This window comes from Patella vulgata, chromosome 6 (assembly GCF_932274485.2).
Source record: "Patella vulgata chromosome 6, xgPatVulg1.2, whole genome shotgun sequence".
Classification (NCBI taxonomy): Eukaryota; Metazoa; Mollusca; class Gastropoda; family Patellidae; genus Patella; species Patella vulgata.
The window spans coordinates 38883673-38911209 of NC_065884.2; the positions used below are offsets into that span (position 1 = coordinate 38883673).

Here is a 27537-nt window from a genome sequence, read left to right on the forward strand (position 1 = left end):
ATATATAGTCCCCGTGTCGAACCCAACATCTCATGTTTTTTCGCGCGTTTCTGACCATGTGACTTACTGTTAACCGCATTGCGGAGTGATTTACATGTATGGCACTGTGATTTATGGATGGTTGATTTAGATTAACTGAAGCTGCGAGTAATGAAGTTATGTGTAAAATCTCATCGAATATAATTTTAAGTTTGGATTTGATAGCAGCCAATAAGATGAAATGATACGTTTAAAAAATTGTAAGTTATTCATTGTTTGCATACACGTACATTGTGGCACCACGTTATACATGTACAGTGTGTTAGAAATAAAACATACAACTGTAGTTGCCTCACCAACGGTTAACATATCTTGTATTCAACTTAAATAAATTACATTTTTCGTCAACATTCTTACATCGGGATGATATCGGCACTCAAGCGATTCACCGTGTTTCACCGCGAAATACCATAATTCACTGCAAAACACCCTATTTCGCGGTGATTTGGCTAGCTGCCGTTTCGCTAGCGATTCCCCAAGATTCCACCGTGAAATAGAGTGTTTTTCCGCGGTGTTCGGCGATTCTAGTCCCAAACTCCTGCACGGTAGTGTATTCATTGGAATTTTATTACCTTTTGCGATCACATTATACTAATCGAATACACCAAATAAATGTTTACAATGACAGCATGGTGGCGCTCGGAATAGAGTCTTTCACACTCATTTGAAATAAAACCAAACAAATACATGTCCATGATTTACAAATTTAAGGCGAGGGAGAAAAACCTCCCCTCAGTCGACATTTGTGTGCGCGACAGGCGCTCGCGAGTGATTGAGCGCCTCAAAAAACAATGACTGGTACTACTAGTGCTGTTTTCCTGCACTTCATATTGAATACATTTTAGGGAATTATTGATTTGACCTTTCATTAGGTGGAAAAGGTGATTTTGAGATTATGATTATACATTTGATTTTATAAGTTTTTCAAGTAGATCTCATCATTCTTCTCACAAAACTTTTTACAGATTCAAAATCGGATGAAATTTTTTTTTTTTTTATGGAGGCTCGAAGTTGTGATTTTTGACTTTTCGCGGAAGAAAGGTTTTTCAACACCTTGAAAAAGTCATTTTTGGTGTTTTTTGCGATGCCAAATTTCATTTCATATTCAAACTATCAAAAATATAGATATAAATTCATGAAATACAACTTTAAGGCTAATGTTTCGATTTTCACATTTGTGTAACAATTACTCCGATTTCCCCAAGAACTCCAAAATACATAGGTATTCTCAAAAATTCCATTTTGTCAAAGTGATTTTGGTCAATATTTTCATTGAAGATAGGTTGCCAGGCAACAAAACAAACGCCCACAGCAGCTAAATTGTCCGAGCGGTCGTCAAGGGTTGTCGCATATTTATTCCTTTGTAGGTAATTGGGGGCCTTTACAAGACAGTTCGATACAGATCAGATTATAAATTTTGTCGTTTGAGGGTTTACAAGGTTCTACAAACTGAAACAAGGATCTCAACTCTGGAAGTAATCTACAGAAATTGTTGAAATTTGACAGGCTTTTTCGTTTTACTAATTTAAATAATGCATATAAATTTCATACAGATCACATGATCACTTTTGTCATTCAAACGTTCACAATCGCCATAGAAATTATTGACAGAAATTGCTGAAATTCAATAGACCTGTTTCACAAATTTAAATGATGCATATAAATTTCATACATATCGTCAATCGAGCATTAACAAGGTTTAACAAAGTGAAACAAGGGCAATAACTCTAGAAGTAATTATTGTAAATTGCTGAAATTCAATAGGCTTTTTCGTTTCACTAATTTAAATCATGCATATAAATTTCACAAAGATCGGGTGATAACTTTTTGCGTTAGAGCATTCACAAGGATCAATAAAGTGAAACAAGGGCCATAACTCTAGACGTTATAAACGGAAATTGCTAAAATTCAATAGGATTCTTCGTCTCACTAATTTAAATAATGCATACAATTTTCAGAAAGATCAAATGATAACTTTTGACGTTAGAGCGTTCACAAGGATCAATAAAGTGAAACAAGGGCCATAACTCTAGACGTAATAAAATGGAAATTGACGAAAATCAATAGGCTTCTTCGTTTCAGTAATTTAAATAATGCATGTAAATTTCAGAAAGATTGGATGATAACTTTTGGCGTTGGAGCGTTCACAAGATTCAATAAAGTGAAACAAGGGCCATAACTCTAGACGTAATAAACGGAAATTGCTGAAATTCAATAGGGTTCTTCGTTTCACTAATTTAAATAATGCGTGTAAATTTCAGAAAGATCGGATGATAACTTTTGAAGTTAGAGCGTTCAAAAGGTTCAATAAAGTGAAACAAGGGCCACAACTCTAGACGTAATAAACAGAAATTGCTGAAATTCAATAGGCTTCTTCGTTTCACTAACTTCAATATTGCATATAAATTTCACAAAGATCGTATGTTAACTTTTGGCATTAGAGCGTTCACAAGGTTCAACAAAGTGAAACAAGGGCCATAACTCTAGATGTAATAAACGGAAATTATTGAAAATAAATAGGCTTCTTCAACTCACTAATGTAAACAACATATATCAATTTTAAAACAATTGGATGATAACTTTTGGCGTTAGAGAGTTCACAAGAAATTGTGGACGATGGACGGACGGACGGACGGGGGCGATGGCAATATACGTCCACATTTCAATGTGGGCGTATAAAAATGGTCTTGTCCATGTTATACCTGAAATATTGAACCTGGTTGTTATGCATTTTAAAGTCAGTAGCTATCAAGTAAGATAAACAGAAAAAAAAAATAGTAAAAATATCTATATGCCTTCTCTCAAGAGCTGAATATATGTTCATTTTTTAACAATTTTCCGCGGCACACAATTGCCGATTTTTGGGGCGTTTTTGAGACATTAGTAAAATAAGAAGGAATGGAGATACACAAGTGAAATTATGGGAATATATCAAAAAGTTTGTGAATTTTTAAAATTACATATTTTTAATCCGCCATATATTATCAATTTTGGTTGTCATAGCAACTAAAATGGAAAAAATGCAATTTTTGACCATTTTCAATGCTGTGTACCATGACCCAAAAAGTGATCACCACATTTAAAAATAAGCATTTTAAAAATATTTGAAACCCATATAATGTCAAATGATATGGATTGTATAAGTTTGAGCAAAATATTAAGGAGTTTGAGTGGTTACCATAGCAAACACTGTATATTTTTTTTTAAAAAACATTATTTTTCAATAATTTTGACATCAATATTGATAATTGTATTATTTAAAATCAGAAGCTATTGGGCAAGATTTTAAAAAATAAATAAAATCAAAATCTTTATAAATATGTCTTCTCTCAAGAGCTGGAAAGAGGTTCACTTTGAAAACATTCCGCGGTAGCAAATTGCCCATTTATTTGGCTGGTATTAAGACATACTGTAAATGATTATGAAGGAATTGAAATCTTGAAGTGAATTTTGTTTACAAGTCCAGAAGTTTGTGAATATTAAAAATTACATATCTTTACTCTTGTATATTTAACATATATTTTGTTGTCAGCAACCAAAATGAAAAACAAACCCCAAAAATGCAATTTGATATCATTTTGAATGGTACATGTTTTTACCATAATGAAACATGTGATCACTGATCACCCATTTTAAAGAAAGCTTTTAGCATCTAAAAGCAATGTGATATTAAATGTTATAAATTGTATAATTGTTATAAATTGCATAATTTTTAGTAAAATATTAAGAACTTTGGGTGGTTGCCATAGCAACTATATAATTTTAAAAATAACATACCGGTAACTGTTGTTTCACTATTGTTTGTTCTCTGCATGTATTGCTTACATGTTACAAGAAGATTTCTATTTTGTATATACATTATTTTCAAACAACATTGACCAATAAAAACAAATTATTTGTGGTGCATCTAAATAATTCTCTAAAACTTTTAAAAGAAGACTAGGTAGGTACCCATACGACAGTAGGCTAAGGTACATGTAGGCCTAGGGTGGCACTAATGCTAGGATTTTGACTGGAAAAATTGTTTTGTTTTTACAATGTAGGACTACTTTACATTTGAACATTTTCATTATTCCTCCAAATGTAGACTATCGTGGAGCAACTACCCTTTTTTTTATTCGTATATTTTCGTCAACAACATCAAATCTAGGCCTATTAAATTTAATAGTTTGTCGGCCTAGATTCAATTTGTTATTTTACTAGCTAACAAATAAAATTTGGTGTTAAGTACATATATTTTCCCAAAATTACAATGAATTAAACATATAAATAATTAGTATGAAAACCGATATATAATGATAAAATATTGAATAAATTGCCTTTGTAACAATCGGGTATCCGACTGACGGACTGTACGGCCATTTTATTGACTTACCACGGCACTAATCTCAAACGAAATGTTGTAAATCGTCAACGGAAATTCCAGAATTTAAATTATTTAAATTATTTTTTGTTGGTGTTATTTCTTTTGACATTCCAACTTTATTTGGGTATAACAATGGTCAGAAATCCGCAAGTCCGTTCCTTCAGACGAATACAATTAAGTCACAACCGGAAATGGTTCTCCCATACCGTGTTGATATTTTCCGATTTCATTTTCATTCGTGTGCACATTAAATACTTCAAATTAGGCATGAACAACAGAATTAAGTAATTTAGAACATTGAAATACTTGTCTATTTTTTTTAACGTAAAGGCGTGTGGTAGCTGAGAGGAAATTTCCCTTCGATAAAAGCGCGCGAATATGAGTCACGTGATGTAAACATTATGGACCCTTGTCGAGAGGCATTAAAATAATGGAATTATCTATCATTATGTCTTTTCAGGCAAGTCATTTATTCATATAACATAACGCTTATTTCATAAATGAACAATGAGTTGCATTTAGACGTAATTTACCGTGAATATTGGTCTTAGGAACTTGAAATTATTTTTTTCTTCACATGTTGAAATAACGTCATCACATGCCAAACTACGTTATAATTATTTTCCAAAACATTTCCCGATGTATACCATTTTCAAATGCCCGGCAAGGTCACTTAACATGCTCTGATTTTGTTGATTTTTATAGCATCGAAACGGCAATAAAACAAACTTTCGATCGGTCGGGGGTGCTATATTGGCAAATTGCCTCAAAAAAAGATTATGTGAATTGAAGTGTTCAACTTAAAAAAAAAAGCATGGTATTTTGAAATGTCAACAAAGCATCCCCGACCGATCGAAAGATCGTTCAATTATCTTTCTAATGATATTAAAATGAAAAAGAAATATTAATAATGAGTGACCTCGCCGAGCATTTGAAGTGGGGTACCCTCATTTAAAAACATGACAAAATTTTTCTGCGTAATGTCAAAACACGGGAAATTGACGTTTTTCAACTTGCGCTTATGAAATAAATATAACGAACACGTATATAAAAATTATATCAAACAAAAGAACATAATATCTGCTTCCAAAATATTTTTAAATTGTTACAAAAGATTAAGTAGCCACTGTTTGCCGTTAAGTTAAAAAAGGGTTACAAATCCGGAAAAAATGCGGGCAATGGAGCTGTGACACCTACTTTCATCAGAAAGATATAACCTATTTATCAATGACCTTTAAATTATCTTTAACATTCATTGATTAATCTACGTTTTGTCAAAATGTGTAACAACATGTATTGACCCATAGACAGATTTCAGAAGAAAGATTAAGTAAATCTATTTCTGAGATTCCATTACATACACAAGGTAGATTTCTCCTATTTTAAGATATTGGCTAAATTCAATATGATAGTTACAGACATTTTCTATCACTATGATTGATGTCATGCCAATGTTTTTGATCTTATAAGTATGCCACTATAGACTAACAATCCCGAAAAGTCAGTGTCACTAATAGCTCTACAGTTCCTAAAAATCTCTGGTAAAAGGAAAGCTGTTCCACCTTTAGGTTGCCAGGCAACGAAACATACGCCCACAGCAGCTAAATCGTCCGGGCAGTCAACAAGGGTTGTCGCATATTTTTACTTATTTCGGTAATGAAACATTTATAATACACTAAAATCTGATTAAGAGTAACAACTCATGAAGTAATTATCAGAAAACCATTAGAATTTGTTTGGTTTTTATAAAGTTCTGCCCCATGCTAACGTTTAGTATACGAAACTTTTAATATCATGGATTTAGCTGTTCAAGTCATAAAAATTCATTGAAAATCAATATACTTGTTCGTCTTAAACTCTGTGTATCAATCCGAAGTCAATCGGATGATAACTTTAGCCTCTAGAGCGTCACAAGATTTTTCAAAGTGATCAAGGGCCATAACCTTGGCAGTAATTATCGTATCTCGCTGAAAATCAATAGGCTTCTTTGTCTCATGACCTTAAACCCTGTGCATAAATTTAAAGTCAATCGGATATTAACTTTGGCCTCTAGAGCATCCACAAGATTTTTTGAAGTGAGCAAGGGCCATAACTATGGCAGTAATTATCGGAAATCGCTGAAAATCAATAGTCTTCTTCGTCTCATGGCCTTAAACACTGTATATAAATTTAAAGTCAATCGGATATTAACTTTAGCCTCTCAAGCATCCACAAGCAATTGTGGACGACGGACAGGGGCGCCGACAATATGCGACCACATTTCAATGTGGGTGTATAAAAACAAAATGAAATATAGATCTGTATTTTAATCAGATTGATGATGTCCCAATCATGTTCGATTGGGTTCAAATCACGAAACATTGCTGGCCATGGAATTCGAGTGGCAGCATTATTTGCCAGATGTTGGTTTACAGCAAGTGAACGATGAGGTTGTGCATTGTCATCCATGAACAAGGGTCATGTGGCAAGTCTGTGGTCAACAAAATGATCAATATTTACAGGATCCAGAACCTCCTGAATGTAGCGAGCACCTGTGAGTGAACCTTGTATAGTCATCAAATCCAATCTACAGTTGTAGGAGAAACCTCCCCAAACCATTACGGATTCCATGCCAAATGGTACTCTTGGCAAAATGTTCCTGGGGGCAAGATGTGCATTCCTACTCCTCCATACACGACGGGCTCTCCTATCAACAGCATGCAGGAGGAAACGACTTTCGTGCTCAAGTGTATACTCCTCTATGATCTTAGGTGTCACCTCTGCCTGTGCTCACACCATAACCTACCCTGACGCTTGTGGTGATTTGTTGACACCTGATGACACTTCTGGCTCTTAATCCAGCAGTTTTGAGGCGGTTTCTCACAGTCTGGTTGCTCAAGTCGCGATGAGGTAACCAGGCCTTTTTCACCAGATGGCTTATTACGGTGTAGTGAAAGTGAGTTCTTCTTGCAATTTCCTTGTAAGAAAGTCTTGCCCGATTGAGTCCAATGATCTTCCATCTCAATTCTCCTTCGTGCCATTGTCAAGTGATAATGAAGTCGATACCGATCCTTAAATACCCAATGCTTGTAGTTGTTTGAAACTTTGGTGTGTGCAACACATGGGTGGCGGGATTCACGTACATGTGGCTGCGTTTGTGAGAGGCGTTTTTCAATAAGTAACACCTTATTTTATCACCAATATACCACTCTTTGATTTGCCATCCTGAGGATTGTAATTTGGTTTCAACATATACCGATAATTCAGCTTTAATTTTTTTTGGGGGGGGGGGGTGCTGAACTTTTTTTTTTGCTGTGTATAGTATAATAAATGTAAGTAGATTTAATACATGTATGTATAAATACTTTGGCACCCTGAGAATGACCCCCTTTCCTAACCCAATAGAACCTGGTATTATAGGATTAAGGGGATGGATAATGTTATCAATTATAAGTTGGTGGTCAATACACATGGTCAGTCCTGACCAACAACATACAATGTAGATTGTACTGACCACTGACCACACAAAATGCGGATTAAGCAGGATTTCAACAAATATTAATCTGACCAAGTGCTTGATCTGATTTAGCCATATCAATTAATTGTGGGTCACTGAATTGGACTCTTATTAAAATAATTAAAGGTATTTAATGAATTGTTTAACTGTCTGGTTTGCAACCCATTCATGAACATATTTTGGCGGGCAATTGAAGAATATTATTTAAAACTTCTACACATCTCACCTTATCATCATTCGATATTAATAAAGATTCTACAGCTTTCTTTAACTTCTCAACCTCTGTTTCTGTAATATATAAATATATAAATAAATAAATGTTTGATTTCCAACATTTCAGAATACTTATTTATAGACCTTCATCAAGGAAATGAAGTTCACAATCTTGCATTATAAAGTAATAAATTGTGAGAGAACTTTGGGTTTTCATTTTTCTATACAAACTTGGAAATATTTAAAGAGTGTTTTGCATTTAATTATTGTTTTCTATAAGTAGCATTTGTGTTTATAAATAAAAAGATAGGTTGCCAGGCAACGAAATATACGCCCACAGCGGCTATAATTTTTGCCGTTTGAGGGTTCACATGGTTCTACAAATTGAAACAAGGGTCTCAACTCTGGAAGTAATCTATAGAAATTGTTGAAATTTGACAGGCTTTTTCGTTTCACAAATTTAAATGATGCATATAAATTCAGAAAGATTGGATAATAACTTTTGGTGTTAAGAGCATTCACAAGGTTCAATAAAGTGAAACAAGGGCCATAACTCTAGACGTAATACACAGAAATTGCTGAAATTCAATAAGCTTTTTCGTTTCACTAATTTAATAATGCATATAGATTTCAGAAAGATATGATAATTTTTGGGGCTAGAGCGTTCACAAGGTTAAACAAAGTGAAACAAGGGCCATAACTCTAAGAGTAATAAACGGAAATTGCTGAAATTCAATATGCTTCGTCGTTTCCCCAATTTAAATATTGCATATAAATTTCACAAAGATCGGATGTTAACTTTTGGCATTAGAGTGTTCACAAGGTTCAACAAAGTGAAACAAGGGCCATAACTCTTAGACGTTATAAATGGAAATTATTGAAATTAAATAGGCTTCTTCGTTTCACTAATTTAAATAATGCATATAAATTTCAGAAAGATAGGATGATAACTTTTTGGGTTAGAGCGTTCACAAGGTTAAACAAAGTGAAACAAGGGCCATAACTCTAGAAGTAATAAACAGAAATTGCTGAAATTCAATATGCTTCTTCGTTACCCTAATTTAAATATTGCATATAAATTTCACAAAGATCGGATGTTAACTTTTGGCATTAGAGCGTTCACAAGGTTCAACAAAGTGAAACAAGGGCCATAACTCTAGACTTTATACACGGAAATTATTGAAATTAAATAGGCTTCTTCATCTCACTAATGTAAACATATATCAATTTTAAAACAATTGGATGATAACATTTGGTGTTAGAGCGTTCACAAGAAATTGTGGACAACGGACGGACGGACGGATGGGGGCGACGGCAATATACGTCCACATTTCTATGTGGGCGTATAAAAAGTTATGTACAGAAATAAGATATAAAAATTGTGTAATAAAAGCTGGTGAGGAAAAAATATAAAAGAAAGCAGGATATATTTCAGCAAGGAATACTGAATCATATCAAATCAGATCATATAATCCATCCATTTCATGCTATGTTTGTGTACCCTCAATATTTCATAATTATTTCCAATTTGGCATGCATATTACCTTCATATTTTCATATAATTTTTCAACCTGTTTAATGATAGTTAAAATTTTGAGAGGTTTGTCTATTTTTTTTCTATTTTTAAGTATCTGTGCTAATGTTTTGTTTGGTAAAATTTTAGACAATTTGAGGCCAGACCACTGTGTACATGTATGTATATAACTGCCATTTCCAAAGGGAGCAGATATCCTTTCTACTTTCAATTTTCTAACTACTTTTATTTGTTACAAGGAATTTTTTTGCGTATGGAATTGAGTATGTTAAAGGGCATATAGTTCTATTCTTTGGAACCTTAAAATAAAAGACAACAGGTCTAAACGCAAGTATTCATGTATATATATATATAAAATATATAAAGTGACTTACATTCAAAAATTTTGTTTAAATTTGTTATTTCTAATCAATCAAGTTTGTTGTATTACATGAACAGTCCAAATTTAACGGCAGTAGTTTGTGTCTGCTTTGTCCATTCTACACAGATTTTTTATTCTTAAAAATTAATTTGCTGTTTTTAATTACTTCCGCATTGTGTTGTGGTATATGTTAATCTTTGTAAATTACAAATGGCGCTTGAAACCATAGAGTACACGAGTTGTGTACTGATGTTAAAATGTGCATTGTGTCTTAAATCATGGATATTAGGATCCCATATTCAGGGATGTAGCCACGCCGGACTGCACTATTTTTTGCCGCCCAGCAAAAAGAAAAAATCGAAGAAACCTGCCCAGTCGTATTTAAACCCCTTCGTCCTTTTCTGTAAACAAACTCAGCGCTCAAAATTTACCACGGCAAACGGCAAAGCCATGGTAAAAAGCCGACGCAACCCATGTCTGCCACAGCATAATTTATTTTTGTGTGCCTTAGTAGACCCTATCATCCAAAATTGGTTTAAAGAAAGAAGTATTGGTATTTTGTTTATTTATATTTAGAAGTTGTGTAGGTCTATTCATTTTACAAATCTACGGTCTTTAAATTTGTATATTTGCTGTAAATAGGTCACCCAGACCAATTTACGGCACTCCAATGTTACAGGTTTGGATGTCGTAAATGGTGTAGAAATTTGTGAGACACAAGTCAAATAAAACAACGTCTTTTAATTATCAATATCTACCTGTTGTCATAATTTGTTGTAATCAAATAAAACACAAACACCGTTTTAAGAATCGTTTCAATTTTTAATCTCAAAGTAATAAAGTAATATTTGAAAAAAAAAAACAAAAAAAAAACCCCGAGAAACAGAGTGGGGTGGGGCAATTTTATGCTCGGTCGGTTGGTGTCAAAAAGTTTTTAGATCCCTGGCAGAGTCTCTGTATCATTGATGAAAATTAAGTAAATTTGGTAAAAATTTGAATATATACTATTCAAAAAAAGTAGGGGATATTTGATTTTTAAGTGTTATTAAAGTCACCTAATGAAACTGACGAAGAAACAAATGACAAAATGAAATGAAGTTCACATTCATCGATTTATTCCAAATGATCGTTAGACTAAGTAAGGCACAGACTGACCATTATAAGGGTAAAATGATACCCGGGGTCAAACAGCAAAGTTACCACAGCATCACAACCAAGTCAGTAACGGGTAAATCCTCCTCTGTTTGCCAAACAAGCATTGATCCGACGTGGCATACTCCTAATGAGACGTCTAAGGTCATTTTGGTCCAGATTGTCCCATTCCTGTTGCAACGCAGCAGCAAGTTCTTGGACATTGGCAGGACGTTGTTGACGTTGACGTAACCTCTGTCCAAGCATGTCCCAGACATGCTCGATGGGGGAGAGGTCGGGACTCAGTGCTGGCCAAGGTAATGTGGTGATGTTCTGTTGTTGGAGGTAACCTGTAACGATCCTGGCCCTGTGACATCTTGCGTTGTCATCCTGGAAGATGAAACGGCGGCCATGACGTCGTGCGAACGGCACAACATGGACTGCCAAGATGTTGTCCCGGTAGTACTGGCCTGTAACACGCCCTGCAACAACATGTAAAGCCGTTCTTCCAGCAACAGTGATGCCTCCCCACACCATAACAGAACCACTCCAAAATCGATCATGTCTGATGACGTTAACGTCTTGGAAGCCCTCGTTTCGACGACGCCACACCCTCCATGACTCATCTGAAAACATCACATTGCTCTAGCGTCGATTATCCCAGTGTTGACGATCCCTACACCAACGACGTCTTGCCTGAATGTGATGATCTCTCAAACAAGGGATCACGCGAGGACGTCGGGCGCGAAGGTGACCCCTATGCAGTCGATTCCGAATCGTCTGGCCACTCACTCTCACACCAGTGTCTGTTTGAAGACGAGCGCTGATCTGATTTGCTGTGATGAAACGATTTCTCAAGGCCAAGGTACGGATAAATCGAGCGTGGTCTGTCCTGTACAGATTGTGTATCACGGTATCTGGACCATAGCCTGCTTATGACAGACTGAGAAACATTCATCGTCTGCGCCACAACCGCCTGTGTTGTGCCGATCTGTAGCATGCCAAGGGCACGTAACCTTTCATTTAGGGTAAGCCGACGCATATCAAAATTTGTTTTCTGGTCACTAAAACAATTAAACTGATGTTTCCACCCTGGAATTCAATGCCACAATGACTGTAACATTCAAAGTCAGAGTCGTGCAAATCTTGGGTTGGACCCCCATGATGATCCCAAGCATCACCTGCATTCCATGCGGTAGCTATTGGTGCGTTTGGGCGTCACATGTAACTGGAAATGTTTCTTCTGTTAGGTTCTATAGTGACTTTTTTCGTAGTCATTTGCATATTTTAGTATTATGCCCCCAAAATCAAATATCCCCTACTTTTTTTGAATAGTATATAAATGGAAATTTTAATTTGCACTGAAGCAAATACAAAAGGCAGCAGATGCTCTGAAAATACACCAAGAAAAGTTGAATTTTCATAAAATACCACGCCTCCCTCCAAAATATTTTTTTTCTCACTCCGCTCGGCAGCTATTTTTTCAACCACTCAGCAAATCGTGGCTACATCCCTGCATATTTTCACAGTAAGATGAAAATGTCAATATTGATTGAAATGGACCAATTTTGAATTCCAATTCGTGTTTTTAATTTTGAGTACTATGGATAATAAGAGTTAGAGGTTTAGTCCCTTTAAAGATGGGTTCCCAGAAAAGTATTTATCGGGCGGTTATTTCCAATAAAAGTATGGCAATTTTGGTATATATGGAAAGTAGAGATATCCAATCTTACTAGAAAAATACTGTATTCCCCGAAAAACACTCATGGAGCGTATACAGGACAAAAATGTAAGGGTTCCCCTAATCAACAGCCCGACGATTAGGAACTTCTGCACGCGTGATGTCAAAGGTCACAAGCGAACATTGAGCGCTTGATGTACAAGTTGATAAACTTTATGAAGAGTTAGACGTACAATACTTTCTGAGATAAAAATGACGGAAAAAGACGCGGATAGTGGATAATCCGAGAATTTAATTAGGATTCGATATTTGTAATAAATAGTAAGCGATTAAAGACAACATCGTCTTATGTATGCAATGAATTCTCCTCTGACTCCCAAGACGTGACGTAAACATGACCTGGTTTGATCGAATTTTAATAGCAGGACATTCCTTCGCAATTAAAATGTTTGAGAAGGATTTGAAGCATAACTAGACCTGCAAGCAGCACTGAACCGGCTTTCAGGAATCAGACAGGAAGTTTGTCATACAATAGCCCATTCATCGAGCTACCAAACGATACTTTAGATGTTTTGATGCGGTCACACCCGATGGTGAAATCACGATATTTGCAAGAGCACCGATTTTTACTGGTTTTTTTTAAATATCAAATATTTTTTCGACTACTTCCGGTTTACGTATCATTGTCGGGATAGATTGAACACGTTGTATGGGATCTTCACTTCCTGTACCAGAAGTTTCAGAAAGATCCATTGGACAGTTTTTAAAAGAAAGTAAAATTAGAAGATATTTAACAATATTTAGCAAATAATTGGTAGTCTGATACTAATGTGTTATCTCCCCTTTTTTCAACTTTTTTCAAAGATTTAAGGACCATTTATACTATATTGAGGCTTTAAAATTTGGATTCACACCCGAGACCAGCGTTAGGACTCTAAGTAACAGAAGTTTAAGAAAGGAAAAAAGAGAAGTTTTCGGGATGAAAGCATCTGAATAGCCCCAAAAAATGAAAATACTATATTTTCAGCGTCCCATTATATATTGCCTAACCAGCGCGTTTTTACCATTTAGATGTCATACGATCGTCCATTGTTCGGGCTATCCAATGACAGTTTAGTTGTTTTGAGATCTTACATAGTAATCATTTTTTTCGCAAGATCACCAGAAAAATCCATTCAACTGTTTTCCATAGAAAGAAAAATAGAAGAGCATTTTCAGTAATTTAAGGATTTTTCAACTTTTTTCCAAGATTGAGGTTCTTTTTGGACCACTTATATTATTTCAATGCTTTTATTTTTGGACTCATGCCATAGTCCACCGATAGGACTCTGAGTAGTTTTCAAGAAAATGGCGTCTTAAAATGCTCCAAAACGGAAAATACTAGATTTTCGGCGTACCATAATTTATTTTCTAGCCATCTAAATCGTATCATTCATATGATAGTCCATTAATGGGGCTATCCAGCGATACTTTAGTTCTTTTGGTCTGCTAACATCTGATGGAGAAATCAAGATTTTCGCAAGAGCGCTATTTTTTTAAACCTTTTTTCTTCATTTTTTGAATACGTCCGGTATGGAGATTATTGTCGGGATAGTTTTAATAACCGGATTGGCTTATCAAATAGCCACAGGGCTATGTAATGATATATTACATTATCTGATCAGATAAAATGGCCCTGAGAAATCCTATGTTTCAAAAGTGCCAAAAATTCAAAAATGTTAATATATCGAAAATTAAATTTAAATATTTCAATACATATTATACATCGTTAGAATCATAATTAGGTCAGCTATCTGAATGTGTAACTTTTTTGTAAAAATTTGTTTAATAATAAAGTAATAGAGAATTTAACAAAATTTCACGATTTTTCAACTTTTTTCGATTTTCAGTACGTTATTTTACCTATTCCAGACATTTCAATGTCTTATTGGATAGGGAAAGTTTAAGAAAAATCCTTGGAGCAATTTTCGAGATACAGGCTTCCAAAAACGCTCCAAATCAGAAAATACTTGATTTTCAGCATGCCATATTTTGCTGCCTGTTCATAGTATCCGTATAAATCGGGCATCAGACGATAGTCCATTCCCCGAGCCACTCATCGATACCTTAATTTGTTATATCCGTTGATATCGGACGGAGAAATCGCGTTTTTCTGAAAAGCACTCATATTTTATGTTTTTTTCAAAATTCCCCGACATTATTTCAACTACTTCCGGTTTACGGATCGTTATTGAAGTTGCTTTCCAAAACAGAATGACCATATGGCTTTATGTTTCAGGACTTTCAGAAACATCAATTAATCCTTTCAGAAAAATATAAGAGTTGGGGAATGGGCCCAAAATTCGACAAATATCGAAAAATAAAAGGCAATTACTCGGAATGAAACTTATCCGGTATCCAAAAATGTAGGTCAAATTTGAAAATTTTGAAAAATAACAAAAATGTCTCGTAAACTACATTTTTTCAATTTTCAAACGACAGAAGTCCAGGACGAATTTTCGAAATTGAAAAATGTGAGATAGCCATTGTCTCACCCAGTTTGTACGCGGGAACCCATCTTTAAACATGCATTATGCAAGAGCAAAATCTGCTTATTAGAAGTCTTTCTTTAGGCCTGGAATGTTATCTAAATTAACTTATCCAGACCATAATAAACTCTCGATGTCAAGGCTAGCCTTCGATGTAGGCTGGATTAGATTCCAATATGCCGCTAACGGCCAAAGATAATTAAATCAGAAAAAGTGGATAATCGAGACTATGCTGTTTATATTAATGATTTTAGTAATGATAACCGAGATTATGCAAAAATTTCACCGGCTTCTTTCTCGGCTCATAGTGGATCAATTTGACTGAAATTTTCAGCAAATTACCTTTACAATATCTAGTTTTTAACTATTATAGCGAGAACTGACATCTCTTTATCTTATCTCCCATAATGTATCTTTAAGTAAGCTCATTCTAAATGTTTTCTTAAGCAAGTAATTCTAAGCTGTAAATGGTCGAGCACTATCCACTCACGCCAACTGAGCACAACACAGTGAATTGGTTATGGTATAAAATTTCATCACTAAAATAATGCATCTAAAAATGTGCAGTAATTAAACTAATTATGTTATGAATGTAAGATGCTTGCAGCTGTCTCAAATATTTAATCTGAAAATTAAAAGGGTATCTAAAAATATTAGTAAACTTTTAACAGATTGATTAGTCTTCCTCCTACCTGAAAACAAATGACGTTGCACCTAAGCAAAATAAAATAGATATGTTAGTAACTTTTTTTCCTCGATTAATTCATTAATGTTTGAATGTTATGAGTGTATCCGTGAGAAGACCAGGAAAAAATCACAAAATGTGCCAAGATGGCGGGGTAGAAGTTTTTGGTCAAACTTACGGTACAACACTCCCTAGGGGCAAGAGGTGACATGCTGAAGTGGTTACAACCTGATGTCGCTATAAAGGACTGTACTGGAAATAGTCATTTTATGGGTAAAATTATGGTTTACACATGCGTATTTATCACCCTTTTTAAGCACAGATTGCATTCTATGGTGCAATAGCAACCTTCTAATTTTGACCCTGTCTAATAAAGCGGGTTGTCAACTTCCACCCCAGCACTAATTTGAAAAAAAAAAAAAAAAATCAGTCCATGCTAATTTTTTGTGGACTTGTTTTAGGGTACCATATTTACATTGTCACTGTAGTACATGAAAAAGATACACTGTAACTTTTTCTTTTATGGTCGCAAGTAGAATTTCTTTGGATGGTTTTGAAGTGCTAAGCACATAGTATCAATAGGTGTACAAAAAAAATGACCGGAATGCAACATACTTAAAATATAGAGCTTATTGAACAGTGCTCAAAATAAGCTTTTGTGATACATTTTTTTGCAAATTTAACTAGAGAAATAAAAGTTTTGACTTTTATATGTTTTTATCATATCCATAGCCATCACTTGTACCATGTGGTACTGTATATAAGTGTATATTTGCATTTACTGGGAGCCACGGTGGCTGGGTGGTTAAGACGCTGGCTCGCTAGCCTGGAGTTCGATCCCTGCATTGGCCGAGAAAGTTCATATGGATTTTCCGACGTGGTTTCCCCTTGTCAGAACGGAGGGCCTGACAAGGACAGCTGTCTAGTCCTTCGGATGAAACGAAAAAACAAGGTCCCGTGTATACATTGGAATACACGTAAAAGATCCCTTGGCAGTTGGAAGTCGATATAAGAGTAGGCGATAGTGCCGCTGCCCGGGCAAAATTTCCCTCATAGCACACTGTATGGCGCATGCCCGTCTTCATTAGCCCAGTATAGGAGCAGAACAGTAGGATGTTAAACTTCATTTCATGCGTTTACTGTATATTTTGTATTGTTGTATTGTCCCTTTAACATATTTAAGGTTTCATTTTCCAACAGGTCACCAAAAATGGCTACAAAATGTTCAATTCCAGATCATGTTTCCATTATTCATTTTGGGACACATCCACTGATTTCTACAATTCTACAATACAGAAATGTGGAAACTTAAAATTTTAACAGCAACACAGCCTTGCATCGAGAGAGAGAGAGAGAGAGAGAGAGATGGGATTTAACATCCACTCAACACAAACTAGGTCATTTCAGGACTAACATATGGTTTAATTTTATTTCAATAATTAAAATGCTTGTAGGTGTCTTTAGCAGCACTTGGGAGAAAACCGGATGACCAAAAAAAACCCCACAAGGTTGGACAGGCGACCCTATTCCTTGTCACGTAGAACCGGCCTTGCGTCGAAGTTGGAGACGTTGAACAGTTAAGCATTATACATGTAGCTACGGTTCTCGAGCGCCGTCAGCTACACCTTCAGGGCCAGATTTAGAATAAGAGAGGACCTAGGCAATTCCCTGAACAGGGCCCGCGACATGGACCTTGGGGGCCTGGGACATGCAACTCGGTGAGGGGGTGGGTCAGGGGCAATCATGCAGTTGGTGGTTCGAATCTCACTTTTAGGTGAATTTTTCATTTTTGTTTGGATTATTTTATTTAAAATAATGTCTATTTTAGAGTAATGGATATGTTTTGTTAAAGTGCACATAAGATGGGTTTGGGAACTTTTGGATATGTGTAGCCAATGGTTACTATATCAACTTTACGGCAAGTTCACACCAATCTGATTGAAATTAATTCAGTTATCTTCACTCAAAGTCGTAAAAATGGACCGCCCGTGAAAACGACTTTGCCAATTATCGAAAACACTCTTAATCCCCTCAGACGCCAGTGACGTCACAGTGACCAAATGCATATTCGGAATGTTTATTCCTTAATTACCTATATAGAGCCGGCGTGTGTACTCATTAACGCCTGACTGACTCCTTAATCTCCCTTAGTTCTTAATTAAATAAAACAATTGACTACGGAATAATTCGTTTTGTAATTCATTTTAATTTAAGATCCAATTTAGATTGCCTACAACTTTTAAACTTTGAAGTCTTGAACTCTTAATTAATTTTTTACAATATGGAACTTATTGGACGAACACTTTTAATATGTAAATAATATACCGGTCCAGCTATGTGTTTTTTACTGCGAGCACTTCGCTTTTCCACATAAAGTGTAGTGTCGTTAATATTTGTCATTAATTAATCCGACTATAAAAGTTACACAGGCATGGGACATAAATTACACGTCTGTGTTAGCAGTGAGTGTTAGTGGGATTAAGAATGTTGATTAGGTAATTATCTTTTTTTACGCCGGCCAGATCAAAGACATCACTCTAAGTGGAACGTGTGCATAATACCTCATGAACGAACTAATGGTAGAATCGTACACCCACACATTAATTGTATAAAATCATTAAGTTTTACTCATCAGTTGTTTATAATTATTATTTACCCAATAATTATTGCTCACCAGTGTTTTTGTAATCAAGTAGGCTCGTATTATTTGTTGATTGGCGTTTAAACAACAATCATTTATCTTCTTTTTAATAAAAGTATTTTACAATTGCATTGACAGTTTAATCACTCACCAAACGGCACCAGGAACTCCACGTATGATCCATGCAATTTTCGTGCCGAAGTTTAACCTCATTTACTACACCCGTAATACATGTAACCGTAAATGGTAATAAGATTCCCAGCGTTGATTGGCTGAGAAATGAGGGCGATCTATTGTACATGTTATGCATAGTCATCGGAAAATTCCATATTCACTGTAAATTTCAAATGGAGTAACGATAAAAGTTGTTCTTTATGCATAGAAATGGTTATTATTATTATTATTATATATATATTGTATTGTATAGATAATGTATATCCTATGTGTAGTGCCTGTGACGTCACCAGCCAATCAACCGGATTAAGGTCGTAATTGAAAAATTGAAAAGCGTTTTGGCGTGTCGGACACTTAAACGTTAACAGCCTACTTAATTTTAATCAGATTGGTGAGAAGTTGCTGTAAAGTTGATATAGTAACCATGGGCTATACGTACATGTAATTTAGATTTTTGATCTTACGTGGTCTTTAAGATCATTTCATTGAGCACGTCGATACTCCTATGGAAGCTCGTGGACAACATCGGAAGCCAGTTCCCATGATGCCAGATAGACCATGAACGATTACAGGCCTTTTAATGTATTTTTTCGAAACATTTTTATACCAGCGGCTGCCAGGCAGGATACGGCCACATTTTCGAGAGATGGATAGAGAACAAGCTAAAACCAAAGTGATTTTTCCTACAATCAAGGGCCATAATTCAGGAAATTACAATTCGATATGCACAAATATCGAAAGGAACCAAGATCTTTGGGTTATAAACTTACATTTCAAGTTTCAACAAAATCGGATAAAAATAGTGACTTCTATAGGGTCCACAACCTTGATATACCATATTTTTTTTACGCTATTTGGGAACGAGGGGCGGACATTTTGTCTGTCAGTTTTGGGCCGATTTTCACGAAATTCGAACTCAGCCGTCCTTAGGGTGTAACGGTGGTATAATAATACGTTTTTTTAAATCAGATAAAAATTATGACCTCTATAGGGTCCACAAGCTAAAAACATGATTTTTCGTACAATCAGGGGCCATAATTCAGGAAGTTACTGTCCGATATGCGCAAATATCGAAAGGAACCAAGATCTTTTGGTTATAAACTTACATTTCAAGTTTCAACAAAACCGGATAAAAATTGTGACCTCTATAGGGTCCACAAGCTAAAAACGTGATTTTTCGTACAAACAGGGGCCATAATCCATGAAGTTTCGATCCGATACATGCCAATATCGAAATCAGCCGAGATCTTTTGGAGATAAACCTATATTTCAAGTTTCGTCAAAATCGGATAAGAATTGTGACCTATAGAGTGTCCACATACAAATTGTGGAGGGACGGGCGTCCGGATGGACAGGGGCGACGACAATATATGTCCACATTAAAATGTGGGCGTACAAAAATGTTATTTTTTTTTTATCTACTACGGTTAATTATCTCAAAAATAGGGAAATTACAGGTTAATTTCATGGGTTATAGTTTCCTTTACCTAGTTTTTGTCCAGTCGATTCATGTCACTTTTATGTTTTGTATCAAATATTGGGAGGTTGCTTGTTCACAAGAACATAATTTTTTTTAAATCCACCCCATGAAAGAAGTAGCTATAGGGCGTCAAACTTTGGGTAACAAAAAATGGGGAATTTAGATAGGCTTCGATATCCAGTCCGTATACATACCTTGTTCGCCAGAATCGTTTGAAATTAATTTTGTGGTGACAGCACTAGGTCATCTACAAACTGTGTGAGTTTGGTCTTTTTGCCACGTATAGTAAAGGCGTGAGGACTTGGTATTTGAGAAAAGATGGATTTTGTCAATTTCACCATATAAAATATGTTTTTTCAATTTTCTTAGTCAGGAATTGAAAGATTTATCTGATATTGCATATTAATGTGTTTTGGGACTATCCCAACTTAAAAACCAAATTTGGTCAAAATTTGTGATTGAAGCCATAGCACCTTCTGCCTGGTATTCTTGCGGACACGCTCTTAAAGCCATTGAACATCCATTGAGGGATTTTGAATCCCTAACAAACTGCACTGTTGCTAAATCTCTAAAACGAATATCGGTCCAAAAACGGTTCAAATTAGTTTGATATCTTCGGCATACTCTAGAGAGCCATATTTTAGTGTTCGATCAAAATTTTGACTGCACATTTTTAAGAGTAAACAATAAAAAGGGGGAACCCTCGGGACTACATCTTATCGTTAATGCCATCCGATGTGAATGTTCTTAAAGTGTGAATCCATTTGAATTCATTGGCTTTCCTTACGGCATCGTTTTTGCCATTATCTGGGTCAGTCTTAAAAAGCTCTATTATTTTAATCATAACATTTCTAATCGTATGTCTATCTAAGTTGAAGTGTAGTGCGACCGGCTTTGGCCTGTTGTGTCTAATATCTGCATAGTTTTCCTTTATTCGTTTTGAAAAGGCACGCTTGCTTTCTCCTACATATTGTTTTTTTGCAGGAGCATTTAGGATTAATCCTAATTTGAAGGATACACTGATGAAAGCAAGACTCATCTATCCACCACGGAACCCACAAACCAGCGGAGTCACGGTTCAAAATCTATTTGAAAAATGTATCAAGAAGGATTGTGATATCTGATACAAATTAGACCAAAATAACTACTTTATTAGTGGTATAACTGGCAAGAAATATTCCTGCCGCATGGGCTATAACTGCTTAAGAAGAAATATAGTCTACCTATTAACATGCTCCTAAACAATACGTAGGAGAAAGCAAACGGAGGTAAAATATGACAGATTGCCTTGTCCTATACCATTTCCAACCATGAGTAACTGGGAGGCTTTTTATGAAGGAGTTGATCTTTGTCTCGAACTAGAGGCCTGGCCAGTTTTTCGCACATTGAATCACGATGATTTGGCAAAATCAAACATCAGTAAAGAAGACTGGGTATTTTTACAATGTTTCAATCGAGAAATGCTAAAACAATCTTGTGAGCTCCTTGTTGAATTCAAGAAAGATTTTTCTAGAGCCACTTTTCAAAGTATGCGAAATAGTAGCATAATTCTTAGCCTAACTCAAGGCAGAATATGAAAAACAGGGACGAGTTCTCAATTAATTTAGCCGTGGTACCCCCACGGGGAAAAGTAATAAAAAATTAGTGCATACACGCCCATAACCTAATAGACTTATTTTTAAGCCCTCATTAGTTTAGAAAACTTTAAACTTAGAGTTCAAAAGGGTTAGGAGCCTTGAGTCAATGCAAATAAGCATAATCATGACGGCAAATTCTTAGCGGAATATCTTTGCACATTCTGTGACGTCACATGTGCTCCGGTGCCCATCGACACTATATATAAATGGCTACCGCACATCCTCATTTAAGCCTGAAGAGTTCGAATAAGAACGAAACTAGTAGCTGAGAGAAATCTGGGAAGGCTGTTCGCCTATTTACAGATTTTTTTACTGCACATTTTTAATTCGATTGAGTTTGAGCCAAGAGATTCCCTACCTTTGATATTTTGGTTTTGTTTTCTTAGCCAAATGTTAAATAATCAATTTGAGTCATATTAGCATGAATTAAGTCATGAAAAATTGGATATAGTCCAAAAAATGAAAATGATGATCTGTGGCTTTAACTATGAAAAATCGGACTGGATTAAGTAAATTCAAATTGTTTTGAAACTACAGGTTTAACAAGTAATATTTTAAATATGTCTAAATGTAATATTTACACTAGGGGGATTTTTTAGTAGCAAAAGCATAAGCCAAGATGTCTGCCACACACTAGTCAGAAAGAAAATACTAGACATATAAAACAAAGAATAAGGGTGCTGAATTGATTGTGAAATAAAGAAAACTGTTGTTAGTTCAAACTACACCACACCACAGCCGCAAACAGTTTCTTACGTTTTCGTTTTAGTCTATCTAACGTTCGTTCTCTATCTATAGTTCTATCTTTGCCAGAATCCCCTGAAATAGCAAATTGACGCTTAAATATGATTTTAAATCAAATCAAATCAAACGAAACAAAAACAGCACCGTTAGCAACAAAAACATACAAGCAGTTGCCAGGCAAGATAGGCCCACATTTTGCAAGTGATGGATAGAGAACAAGCTAAAATCAAAAGCGATTTTCAGTACAATCAGGGGCCACAATTCAGAAAGTTACAGTCTGAAATGCGCAAATATCAAAAGAGAACAAGCTAAAAAACAAAAAAACAAAAAAAAAAACGATTTTCCGTACAATCAAGGGCCATAATCCAGGAAGTTAAGGTCTGAAATGCGCGAATATTGAAATGGACTGAGATATTTGGGTTATAAAGATATATTTTAAGTTTCATCAATATCTGATAACCAGCGGCTGCCAGGCAGGATACGCCCACATTTTGCATGAGATGTATAGAGAACAAGGTAAACAAAGATAGGTTGCCAGGCAACGAAACATACGCCCACAGCAGCTGAATCGCCCGAGCGGTCGACAAGGGTTGTCACATATTTATTCCTTTGTAGGTAATTGGGGGCCTTTACAAGACAGTTCCATACAGATCAGATTATAATTTTTACCGTTTGAGGGTTCACAAGGTTCTACAAATTGAAACAAGGGTCTCAACTCTGGAAGTAATCTACAGAAATTGTTGAAATTTGACAGGCTTTTTCGTTTCACAAATTTAAATGATGCATATAAATTTCATACATATCGGATGATAACTTTCATCAATCGAGCATTAACAAGGTTGAACAAAGTAAAACAAGGGCAATCACTCTAGAAGTAATAAACGGAAATTGCTGAAATTCAATAGGATTCTTCTCTTTATTAATTTAAATGACGCATGTAAATTTCATACAGATCGGCAGATAACTTTTGATGTTAGAGCATTCACAAAGTTCAATCAAGTGAAACAAGGGCCATAACTCTTAGACGTAATCAACAGAAATTGCTGAAATTCAATAAGCTTCTTTGTTTCTCTTATTTAAATAATGCATATAAATTTCAGAAAGATCGGATGATAACTTTTGCCGTTAGAGTATTCACAAGGTTCAATAAAGTGAAATAAGAGCCATAACTCTAGACGTAATACACAGAAATTGCTGAAATTCAATAGGCTTCTTCGTTTCACTAATTTAAATAATGCATATAAATTTCAGAAAGATAGGATGATAACTTTTGGGGTTAGAGCGTTCACAAGGTTAAACAAAGTGAAACAAGGGCCATAAAAGGCTTCGTCGTTTCCCTAATTTAAATATTGCATATAAATTTCACAAAGATCGGATGTTAACTTTTGGCATTAGAGCATTCACAAGGTTCAACAAAGTGAAGCAAGGGCCATAACTCTAGACGTTATAAACGGAAATTATTGAAATTAAATAGGCTTCTTCGTTTCACTAATTTAAATAATGCATATAAATTTCAGAAAGATAGGATGATAACTTTTGGGGTTAGAGCGTTCACATTGTTAACCAAAGTGATACAAGGGCCATAACTCTAGAAGTAATAAATTGAAATCGCTGAAATTCAATAGGCTTCTTCGTTTCCCTAATTTAATTATTGCATATAAATTTCACAAAGATCGGATGTTAACTTTTGGCATTAGAGCGTTCACAAGGTTCAACAAAGTGAAACAGGGGCCATAACTCTAGAAGTTATAAACGGAAATTATTGAAATGTAAAAAACATATATCAATTTTAAAACAATTGGATGATAACTTTTGGCGTTAGAGCGTTCACAAGAAATGTGGCCGTATAAAAAGTGATTTTTCGTACAATCAGGGGCCATAATTATGGAAGTTACGGTCCGATATGTGTGAATATCGAAAGGAACCAAGATCTTTGGGTTATAAACTTACATTTCAAGTTTCAACAAAATCGGATAAAAATTGTGACCTCTAGAGGGTCCACACCCTTGATATACCATATTTATACGCTATTTGAGAACGAGGGTCGGACATTTTTTTTTTTTTTTTAAATCAGTTAAAAATTATGACCACTATAGCATCCACAAGCTAAAAACGTGATTTTGTGTACAATCAGGGGCCATAATTCAGGAATTTACGATCAGATATGCGCGAATATCACAAGGAACCGAGATCTTTGGGTTATAAACTTATATTTCAAGTTTCAACAAAATCGGATAAAAATTGTGACCTCTAGAGGGTCCACAACCTTGATATACCATATTTTTATGCTATTTCGAACGAGGGACGGCCATTTTGTCTGTCAGTTTTGGCCCGATTTTCATGAAATTCGAACTCAACCCTTCTTAGGGTGTAACAGTGATATACTAAAACATTTTTTTTAAATCGGATAAAAATTATGCCCTCTATAGGGTCAACAAGCTAAAAACATGATTTTTCGTACAATCAGGGGCCATAATTCAGGAAATTACGATCTGATAGGTGCGAATATCGAAAGGAACCGAGATCTTTGGGTTATGAACTTATATTTCAAGTTTCAACAAAATTGGATAAAAATTGTGACCTCTATAGGGTCCACAAGCTAAAAACATGATTTTTCGTACAATCGGGGCCAATATCGAAAGCAACCAAGATCTTCTGGAGATAAACCTATATTTCAAGTTTCGTCAGAATCGGATAAGAATTGTCACCTGTAGAGTGTCCACAAACAATTGTGGACGGACGGACGGATATCCGGACGGGCAGGGGCGACGACAATATACGTCCACATGAAAGAGATGGATAGAGAACACGCTAAAAACAAATAATAATCCAGAAAATTATGGTCTGAAATGCGCAAATATCAAAAGGGACAGATCTTTGGGATATAAAGATATGTTTTAAGTTTCATCAGAATAGGATAAAATTTGTGACCTCTAGAGGGTCCTCAACCTTTGTGTTGCATACTTTTACACAATTTGCATACAAAGAGCGGCCATTTTGTCTTGCAGTTTAAACCAAATCGGATAAAAATTGTGACCTCTACAGTGTTCACAAGCTAAAAACGTGATTTTTCGTACAATCAGGGGCCATAATCCATACAGTCCGATACATGCCAATATCGAAAGGAAATGAGATCTTAGGGTGATAAACCTATATTTCAAGTTTCATTGAAATCGGATAACCAACGGCTGCCAGGCAGGATATGCCCACATTTTGCAACAGATGGATAGAGAAAAAGCTATCAATCGGGGTTATAAACATGCATTTCAAATTTCATCAAAATCAGATGACAATTGTGACCTCCTGAGGGTCCATAACCCTGATACACAATATTTTGACACTATTTGCGAACGAGGGACGTCCATTTTGTCCGTCAGTTTCGGTCCGATTTTTACGAAATTCAAACTCAACCATCCTTAGTGTGTAATGGTGATATATTCAAACGTTTTTTTAAATCGGATAAAAATTGTGACCTTTATGAGGTCCCCAAGCTAAAAACATGATTTTTCGTATAATCAGGGGCCTTAATTAAGGAAGTTATGGTCCGATATGTGCGAATATCGAAAGGAACCGAGATCTTTGGGATATTAACATACATTTCAAGTTTAAACCAAATTGGATAAAAATTATGACCTCTACAGTGTTCACAAGCTAAAAACATGATTTTTTGTACAATCAGAGGCCATAATCCATGAAGTTACAGTTCGATACATGCCAATATCGCAGGGAACCAAGATCTTAGGGTGATAAACCTATATTTCAAGTTTCATTGAAATCGGATAAAAATTGCGACCTTTAGACTGTTCACAAACATGAAAATGTGGGTGTATAAAAAGCCCACCGCCTCGATCCGATACATGCCAATATCGAAAGGAACCGAGATCTTGGGGAGATAAACCTATATTTCAAGTTTCGTTGAAATCGGATAAGAATTGTGACCTGTAGAGTGTTCACAAACAATTGTGGATGGACGGACAGGGGCGACGACAATATACGTCCACATGAAAATATGGGCGTATAAAAATTGTGGACAGACGGACGGACCATAATCAAGGAAGTTATGATCCGATGTGTGCAAATATCGAAAGGAACGAAGATCTTTGGGTTATAAACATACATTTTAAGTTTCCTCAAAATCGGCACAAAACTGTAACCTCCAGAGGGTCCACAACCTTGATATACCCGATGTTTACATTATTAGCGTACGAGGGACAGCCATTTTGTCTGGCAGTTTTGGTCCGATTTTCACGAAATTCGAACTCAACCTTCATTACGTTGTAGCGGTGATATAATCAAACGTTTTTTTTAAATTGGATAATAATTGTGACCTTCAGAAGGATCACAATATAAAAGATAGGTTGCCAGGCAACAAAACATACGCCCACAGCAGCTATATCGCCCTGGCAGTCAACAAGAGTTGTCGCATATTTTTACTTTTTCGGAAATGAAACATTTATAATACATTAAAATCTGATTAAGAGTAACAACTCATTAAGTAATTATCAGAAAACAATGATGCATATGAATTTCATACAGATTAGGTGATAACTTTTGTTGTTCAGCGTTCTCAAGATTCAACAAAGTTAAAAAAGGGCCATAACTCTAGATGTAATTAACAGAAATTTGCTGAAACTCAATAGGCTTGTTCCTTATACTAATTTAAACATATAAATTTCATACAGATCGGATAATAACTTTTGTCGTTAGAGCTTTCACAAGGTACAACAAAGTGAAACAAGGGCCATAACTCACAGCGTAATTAACGGAAATTGCTGAAATTCGATAGGCTTCTTCGTTGCACTAATTTAAATGCCAGATATCAATTAG

General features: G+C 35.4%; 1 protein-coding gene across 6 annotated transcripts in view; it reads right to left on the reverse strand.

Moving 5' to 3' along the window:
* The window catches only part of LOC126825463 (liprin-beta-1-like), a 254385-nt gene that overhangs the window by 169185 nt on the left and 57663 nt on the right, over window positions 1-27537 (reverse strand). For 4 of the 6 annotated variants that reach the window (XM_056101629.1, XM_056101628.1, XM_056101626.1 and 1 more), the window contains exons 4-5: window positions 22723-22785; window positions 8128-8189 (exon numbers count right to left, since the gene is read on the reverse strand). In XM_056101629.1, coding sequence (XP_055957604.1) covers window positions 8128-8189; window positions 22723-22785 — 125 coding nt within the window. The remainder of the gene's footprint in view (window positions 1-8127; window positions 8190-22722; window positions 22786-27537) is intronic. The other 2 variants (XM_056101627.1, XM_056101631.1) reach the window with 1 other exon arrangement.